Source organism: Daucus carota, chromosome 2, assembly GCF_001625215.2.
Source record: "Daucus carota subsp. sativus chromosome 2, DH1 v3.0, whole genome shotgun sequence".
In the NCBI taxonomy this organism is placed as follows: domain Eukaryota; kingdom Viridiplantae; phylum Streptophyta; class Magnoliopsida; order Apiales; family Apiaceae; genus Daucus; species Daucus carota.
The window spans coordinates 57,625,197-57,634,641 of record NC_030382.2 but is presented as its reverse complement, the minus strand read 5'-3'; the positions used below and the strand labels follow the sequence as shown (position 1 = coordinate 57,634,641).

General features: G+C 32.0%; 1 protein-coding gene and 1 long non-coding RNA gene across 2 annotated transcripts; one reads left to right on the top strand and one right to left on the bottom strand.

Moving 5' to 3' along the window:
• Nucleotides 1-5,489: 5,489 nt before the first annotated feature.
• Nucleotides 5,490-6,206, bottom strand: LOC108206735 (14 kDa proline-rich protein DC2.15-like). The gene has a single exon (XM_017377125.2). It carries the CDS (start codon nt 6,088-6,090, stop codon nt 5,701-5,703), a length of 390 nt encoding a protein of 129 aa, XP_017232614.1. The 5' UTR covers nt 6,091-6,206; the 3' UTR covers nt 5,490-5,700.
• A 1,774-nt stretch (nt 6,207-7,980) lies between these two features.
• On the top strand, nt 7,981-9,131 carry LOC108208606 (uncharacterized). Its single transcript, XR_001804337.2, has 5 exons — nt 7,981-8,127; nt 8,240-8,360; nt 8,443-8,640; nt 8,755-8,826; nt 8,973-9,131. It is a non-coding gene; the product is annotated as an uncharacterized LOC108208606 (long non-coding RNA).
• The last annotated feature ends 314 nt before the right edge of the window (nt 9,132-9,445 follow it).

The following is a 9,445-nucleotide window of genomic DNA, read 5'->3' as shown; positions in this document are numbered from 1 at the left end:
TATATATGTTAGATTGATAAACCTAGGTCCAGAAGTGATAATTAAGTGATCTTAATTCTGTGCCAAATGATTGTGTATCAACCTTATGAATTGCTATGATGTGATCTTTCTCTTGGTTTTCGAATATAATTGAGTACCTTGTTTTAATATGTTATATTGATAACCTAGGTCCAGAAGTGATAATTAGTGTTCTAAACTGCTCGGATATTAAGATTAATGCACATTTATTTCTATAACATTCATGATTCATCACCTAACATCTTATACAATCTGATCTAAATATCCAAAAACTTCAGAGTGTTATATCGTAATATGAAGGCAGTGAAAAATTTGAAGTCCAAGTGAGCTCATAGTTGTCATGATCACAGTATATGCGCATGCATAATTCCTGACATTCAAGATCTCTATCCCCGAACCTAGCTAGATACGGCCAATTAGTATAGTGAGCTGCCACCTTATAGCGCAGATCGGCAGATGATATTATCACCAATTAAAATATTACAAAAGGTATATATACTTCGATCTGGTTAACATACAAAAGTTTGGAAGTTAACGGCTCTAAAAGCAACATCTGATGAGGTACATTTGTCTAATTTGTGATCGAAATTAGCTAATTTTCAGTCGCAATTGCACATTGCCTTGTAGCGTGTTGTACTTAGTAATATACAATTGTACGTGTATAGGGGTGTTAACGAAACGAATTCGAAACGAATACTATAATTTTTGTATTTGTATTCGGTTTAAATATACATATTCGGATTTGTATTCGTTTATTATCCGAATAGTTATTTGTATTCGTATTCGTATTCGGTTAAGTTCACGAACTATTCATATTCGTTTAAGGCACTCATTTAAAAAAAATAAAAAAAATAACTAAACTGCTGACACGTGACAGAAGTTATAAACTCCCATACTTCACCAATTCAAGCAAACTATAAAAAGTACTAATAATACAGACTACAGTCATCCAACTCAAATAATATAAAATTCAAATTACTGATTGAACAAACGTGGATAAACCAAAAGGTGTGACATTTTGTTTCTGATTTGTCGGTCTGTGGCTATAACTAGAAGAGCTCCCCTTACCAGTACATAATCTTATTAAATAAAAATATAATATTTTTCTATATAATATAAAATAATATATATATATATATATATATATATATATATATAATTTAATTTCCGAATAATTAAGCGAATAGCGAATACGAATATTTATCTATTCGAATTTGTATTCGTTAACAAACCGAATATTTTTTAAGATTTGAATTCGTATTTGTATTTGTTAACAAACGAATACGAATAATGTTAAACGAATTCGAATACCGAATATTTCATTAAATATTCGTTTCGTTAACAGCCCTATACGTGTATGCGTGCTGAATTATGCATTTAATTGGATCTGATAGAATAATATGCTTGGTTGGTTAGTAACTTAGTATATATATAGTTAGCAAGAATCTTTTTGCCTTTTTGGAAAGATCACCGACAGTGAAGGAGTTCACTGGTTATGTGAAATAGATACATTATTCACACATTTAAAGCTGGCCTCATAATATTTTTTTGATCCATCAAATAAATATAAGTTCAGAAAAGATGAAAGAACAAATCAATAATATGGTTTCAGAGAAAAAGAGAAGTTCATTCTTATATCATAAATAGAACATTAGAACCTTATGAACTGCTTAAATGTTAGATCGACATATTTCATTCTATGCAAGTAGTGCATCACTACGAGTAAGGCCAATAGTGTGTTATATCTTGTTCTTACTACAGAACAAAAACTATAAATCACCACTTCTAATGGTGTTCTATATCTTGACTAAAATAGAACAATGCTATATTTTTTTTCTAAATATAGAGCAAAAGTTAGATGAAGATATAATTTCCACCATACTGAAAAACCATTGAAGACATGTTGTAATTAGTTTAACATCATAAATTAGCTCCATCGGCGTTGCTCTAGCTAACATGTATCAAATATTCAAATACTATGATCCAGACCTTATCTTATTGGTTTCTATATTTCTAACTGTTTGAGTGTTTGTTATTTGTTAAATGGAACGATGATGAAAGCTACACGTTTGTGATCTTCTGTCACTGCGCATATCTCTTCATGGCTGAGTATGCTCCGAGCTTGTGTACGATTAGGAGGCTGAATGTTTATCTGGTTTATGGACAATTAGCATGGCGGGCGGGCGGGCGAGCGACTTGTGAGGGGGGGAAAGGCATACCTGGGGGATCATTTTGATTGGATTATTATTGTTGGAACATTTGTGGAGCATGAGAACACATGTATATCAGTATTCTAATTCACTATCCGGCCGGTTTAATCTCTCGTACAGTAATGAGAAAGTTGAAGGCGCGACAATAACAAAAAACCCAAAAACTCCACTGATGGCAGATATTACCGCCTCAAGGCCACTTATGCAAAGAAAAGAGGTAGCAAGAGCCTGACACAGAGTCTTCGAGCTTCTCCATGAATGTAGGACCTAGAGGCCCATGCATTAGGAATCGCTACAAAAATTAATGCTCGAAAAACAGAATGGTTCCAATTGAATCCATGATGAAGCCACATTTTATAACTCCGGTAAGAATTAGCTGGCATATATAATATTCAATAATATATACGGCTTCAGCTGTTCTACGGATGATTTACCCAATCATGGGACGAACCAGCACTGTGCAGAAGACTGCAATTGCAGCACCTAAATGAATCAACCAAAGAAGTAAACGTCATGCTTTATTTCTCAGCCAATGCAATGGTAAATGCTAGCATATTTTATGCACATACATCATTAACAAGAGGCGAATATGGCATATATATATTGCAGTTTCTTCCCTTTTCTGTGTTCAGTAGCTTAAGCTCAGTTAATATTTGAGCTAGCTAGCACGGGCAATGCTGTGAATCAGATTGCGACACCTGTTCGCAAATTAAGTAAACGAATGAGTAATAAAAGCATAATCCATTGAGTATCGAATGACTTTGTACAATTAACTATTCGTATATACCAACGCTTTGATAATTTTTGGAGCAAAAGCTTTTGTGAGAAATGACAAGTATTTTGAAATTGCTTTCTAATTCGTTTTGAATATTGTTGCTAAAAACCGATTGGATATGTATCTAAAAAACAAAAGATTTAATATGGACTGATGAAGAACACAAACAAAAACAGTGACATCCGAATATAAATTATTTACGAAACCTTTTGTTATTAGTATATCGACGATGGCCTTTCAAAGTATCATGTGCGTTATTATCATTTATTTACATGGATGGCGTAAACCTAGCTGCAAAATTAGCTGTGTCTATGATGTGCGTAAAGATATTTCCACCAAACTGATGGCCCTATATCACATGCCTTGTATTCCTGTCTTGCATAATTTTGTGTGGTCGCTCCGATATCAAATGTGGGGATCGCTGCTGTCTGTCGTTTTACGTAGAAACTTTAAGCTGTCATCGTCTTGTGTGTCTGTTCATTTGAATGGAGCCAAAATACGCTCACGGGACAGCGAGTATTTAATATCGTAGGGTCCAGAAATTATTTTTCTAGCGAGTGTTGGAACGAAGTTATTTAATTCGAGATTCTATCGTTGATCAGAGAACGGTTCGGGCAGATTGGCCGAGCTGTCCAGTTCAAATGCAGTCGAACCAGATAGGTACACCAAGTAGGTGAAGTAGTTTTAGCAAGTACGAATTTAAGATCACTTGGGTCATGTTGCCATATAAAGTAGTTGTTCCTTCCATTTCATGTTATATGATCATTTTAGAATTTCGGCTGGTCAAATGGACAAAAGTTGGATCTAAAATAAATTATTTTTAAGAAGTTTTAATAAATTTAAAAAATAGTTTAAAATAGATTATATCTATGTTTCGACTAATTTTTATAATTATATAATATATATTAATTTCAGAATATATAATTTAAAAAATAGTTTAAAATAGATTAAAAATGGATACATATTTTGAATCGAATGACAAAAACGCTTGTCACAGAAAATGTACGGTAGCTACGTAACTACGTACCTGTATTTTTTAACGGGCTCTGCCTAATCTACGGCACTTTAGTCTCGTTCACGCAAGTAATTTACGGAAAACTTGACGCATTATTATATTCAAATCAGGCCATCTTTCCAAGTTGTTTAATAAATATTTGATAAAAAAACATCTTACAAAAATCGATTGTATTCAAAATTACTGGGTGACCCGTTGATCCAGGAGTTATGTGAGAGTTATTGAATTGTTTTTAATAAATCAAATATTTTAATTAAGTTGGAGTATAATCAATAAATTAATAAAATATATTTGAAGGATTACTCAAGGATCCCTTGGAGTTTTCTAAATAAATCGAAGATCTTTAAAATTGTGTAATTTTCTGATTTTGTAAATATTTAAGATAATAAAAAGTTTTATTCATAAATGGTTCAAATAATATTTTACTTTTTCATAAAATAGTTTCCCCCCTATATAAACACTTTAGATATACAGATATTTAGCGCGCCCGCTCTCTTTACTTCATTAAAACCATATACTGTATGTTCAGCCTATCCTCCTCAATTATATATACATGAACGCTGAAGCTACTACTTATATATCAGACTTCAAACTTTAGTTTGAATTTTATATTATGCCACATGAATATGTATATATATTAATTAAAAGATTATATAGCATCATTAGTATTTATTAAATTAGAATTTAATGTTTTGGTAAAGTATTACTCTCTTCTTATCATATTATTTGTCCACTTTTGAATTTTTATCAGTTACATTGATCAAATTTTAATTTGGCTGAATTTAAAATTTTTTTAAATAAAATTTCAAAAATCTGAAAATTATGTTCAAAGAATATTTTTTATATTCTAAAAATAAATAAATTTGACACATTAAAAGTTAAAAATGAAGAAATATTTTGAAACCGAGACACAATAATAATAAGAATGGTAACTTGTTCAGAAGGCCAGGAGAGTAAGTTTTACCTACTCCCTTTATTTATTTTTATCTGAGTTTTAATTTTTAATAATTAAATTGATCAAAATTCGATTGAATTATATATATTGTATAACAAAAATTATAATTAAAAAAATTGTTTTTAATTATCACTGAAAAAATGATCGATTTAATTATTACAAATCAAAAGAGGACAACTAAAAATAAACTAAAGGAATAATTACAAACTAAAGGAATAATTACTAACTAAACCAGTAATTAGCACCAGAGCCGAAAGTTTTTATAGTTCTGTATATGTTGTTTTCTATCGCATTGGGAAAAAGGTAGTAGAGGAGCGATGTAACCTGGTAAAGTCATGTTTCTTTTCAAATGACTTGTTCTTCATATTTGAATACTGTGGATTTGAATACTGTGGCTGCATTATTTTCGATCGCCAGTATTAGTCACGGATCATTAATTACACATTCCATGGAGTTGCCTAAATATCGAATTAAAATCACAAAAAATGATAGAAACTAATGCAGAACTATCAAATATTACATAAAAATTTATTTATTAATTCATCAATTAAATATATTTTAGAAAGAAAAGGCAACTTGCATTTTCTTTCTGTAATGTAATGATAAAAGAACTGAAATTAACAAGAATACACCCACAATTATACAATTATAAAATGATAACAAATCCCACCCTCTCGCAGCAAATCAAATAACTTGCATGGTGTCTTGCTCGCTAGGGCTAGAGAACTTAGGTACATTCGAAGCCATTGGGTAGTTTCTTGCCGCAGTTGTTAAGAACAAGGCTGAGTGCAACTGGGAGGTCGAGGGGTATGAGCCCCAAAACATTGGCCTTAATGGCGAGGCAGAGGCAAAGAGCAGCTTCGAGATCGACAAGACCTCCAAGGAGAGCGCAGCATGGGAGCGTGGGAGGAGATCCGATGACGACGTTCTTCACCAGGTTAAGAACATCGGCACACACTCCTAATTTTAGGGCATCTTTAGGGCATTTCCCACTTGAAGGTACTGCAGGAGGTACTGCAGGAGTGGTGCAATTGGTACCACACGGCACGACCAGGGAAACGAAGAGAAAGTTAAGGACGAAGAAAAGCGCTACAGATGCATTTCTACTGGAAGCCATTTCTTCAACTGGAGAATACTCTGTTTATTTAGAGGGCTTCTACTGTGTGTGCTGGTGACTGAGTTTGTAGCAAGAACAACGTATTTATAGACTAGAGGTGCTGCATGTGTGCAAAGACGATAAATATTTTGTGTTGTTTGTAAACGGGAAAATAAAGAAAAATCTGCTCATACACATCTGTGTTCGTGAGCTGTCGAGCACATAATTTAAGCGAAATTTGGATGTTTATCTAAAGTGGGATCAAAATATTGAAATTGCCATGTTCAATGCTCGAGAATGATTTCGAGGATTTCTTCCTTATCTTAATTTGTCTTACATACGAAACGAATATATATATAAATATTCTAAACGTGGATCTTCTGTTAATGTATACTCCCTCCGTACGCCGTGGTTGTTTACGTTCACTGTTTGCATGCATTTTGAGACTCCTATAAAGTACATTTGTATAACTTTTTTCTAAAATTTTCTTTTTTTAATAAAAATTTAAATATCAAATTTTTATTCTAGAAAAAAAATTAAAAAAAATATTATGGAACTATATTTTAAATGAGTGTGGAAAAACGTGCCGAAAAGTAACATAAAGAAATGAGAGGGACAGAAGGAGTATATATTATTATTGCAACATGAATGCTCACCGTATTTTTGTAAGTTTATAGAATGTGCGAAATTTATTCGGATACAAAATTACACATGCATGGTACAAAGTACAAGTTGATCGGGGTCTTGCTACATTACTTTTGTATACTAAGCTATATATGCATATCTTGTTTTTAATTTAAAATCCAATAAATCCAATGGACCGTAAAAATTTCTTAGCAGGATGATTTGCAAGTGAGTGACCGGCTGTATATACTTTCTCTCATGATTTTTTGAACTACATAGAAAACTCAGTTTAAGCTATACGGTTAAGATTATGTAACTTTCAATACAACAACTTACGGTTCATGTACAGGAAATAGGGTCAGAGCATCAAAATTATGACAGCCCGATCTATATATATATATTGTCTAAGAAATGAAACAGGTCCGTCTTTCTGGTTCTCTAATATTATTGTTAATATTTGCAAAAAGAGAATGTAAACCTAATATTTAGGTACGCTGCTTCTCCACACCCGATAAATGATATATATAATTGATTAATCTTTTTTCTAGGAAATCCTAAAAGTAAAGAAAATTCATAGAGCTGTTGCTGAACAGAGAAGCTACATAACACCATTTTTGAGGAAGAGTTATACACGTCACAAAAATTATGACCAATCCTTCAACAGATATGGTATTATGTTTCATAATATATAAGTTTTGTCATTTTTTTATGATTAGTTGTCTATTAATTAGGCCATTAATAAATTTGCGTATTCACCCTCTCGGAGAGGTACCAGTTAGAATTATTTTAAAACTAAATAATTAAAAACTACCTTTGTATCTCTTAATGGTACTTTTTAATGTTTTCGTTTTGTTTAATTATTGATAACTGGTATCAATAGATTCCTAATCCCGCTAGCCGCTAGCGATAACTTTTTCGATTTACAATAGATTAGGTATATCTAATGGCTATGGTTGGAAAGAAAAATGATGATTTTATGACTCATTGTGTTCCTTCATACAGCTTATGTGATTTTCACTCAGGACGAGGTTTTAAACAAGAGAGAGCCGAGAAAATATTGTGCTGTAAACAAGGATTTGGTCAGTTTTTCTTTTACTGCCTATAGCTACAATAATGAAAATAATATCTCTGTCAACTAAGTTTTACTAGGTCTTCATTTGTATCGAATTAATCCAGAAGACAAACTGCTAATCTAAAGGTCATAATCTATAAATTATATTCAGCTCTTATAGAGATAATCAAACTCCAACCATTTTAATTCATAATGTATCTCATACATGCTGAGTCACTTTATGCGTGCTGTCAAAATTACCAATGTGGAAGAAAATGAAAATTGGGGGTACATAAGCTGCATAGGATGCGTAGAAGAAGATTGTAAACAGGAGGGTAAATACAATGCAATTGTGGTTCTAACAGCCCGGTGGCAGGAAAAAGGTTTGACTTCTTAAATTTTGAAATTGGTATTGTTTCACACATGTTACTTATAGGCTGCATGATTTCTCCATCTGATATTAATGGTTCTCTGTTCTACAATTGTTTGTCTAAGGTACAAAATTGTGGTTCTCTCTGGAGATGAAATAGAAGCATTGAATTTTGTTCTTCTGGATAGGTCTGCTAGGCGCATCGTTGGACAGACAGTAACCAAGCTGATTTCTGATAATCTGCAGGTCTTTTTGTAACACTGCAAACCTGGAGATGAACTGATATTAGCTTCATTTTAAAACTAACATAGCTTTGTTGATTCTGCAGAATAGTTCAAGTTCTGGATACCCTGCAAAGATCAGAGACATGATCGGCACAGAGTACACCTTTGATATTGAGATAAGAAATAATAATGTCGTGGAGATATTCTATTTTAATGACGCTTTTGATACTTCTAATTCATCTGGAGCTTCTTTATCATAGGATGCAATAAGATCGGGTTTGAGTAATTCAAGCTTTGCTGAGGTTGGTACTGTATCGATTTGCATCCAACATGCTCTAACTTACCAATAATGCTTAAACGTTCTCTGACTCTTCCATTACATTCTGCAATCATTTCTTTGAATCTTTTCTTTGTAGAGCATGATCGACTTATCCAAATCAGGAGACACTCCAACTTCTGATAAATCAGTCTACAAAAAGATTAAGATTGTACGTGAAAACATTCATTTTGTTAAATATAGTGTTCAATAAATCAAATAAGCCACATGTCTTTACTCAAGAATGACATAGAAACTTCAAGTGCAACTGGATATTATATATCACTAACCATTTTGTAAAATCTTTTCACTTGGCAGGAAGGTTGAAGAATACTTACTGGAATGATCTACTGGAACTTTGCACTAGGATGTAATTTATTAAGGATGTTATTTAAATTCTTTTAATACGATGTAATTTATTAAGGATGTTATTTTTCCTAAAAATATAATAAAGGCGGTGAGACCGAGGAACTATTATAATATATTTTGACTTGATTTAATTAAAAATATTAAAATTAATCAATTATTATGAAGATAATATTGTCGTGAATAGCATACTTGATCTTTAATATATGATGCAAATGATCAGTTCTCCGATATCTCCTACAAAAATATAGTATACAAATTACTTTTTCATCTTAAACTTCATTACTTTTTTCTTCAACCATTTTTAACTCATCTGTAATTCGTTTCCTTCACAAAACTCAAACTGTTCATATTATAATAATGATAATATAATGTTTGAGTACATAACTATAATAATTTATGTGAAAAAACACCTGCTATAAATT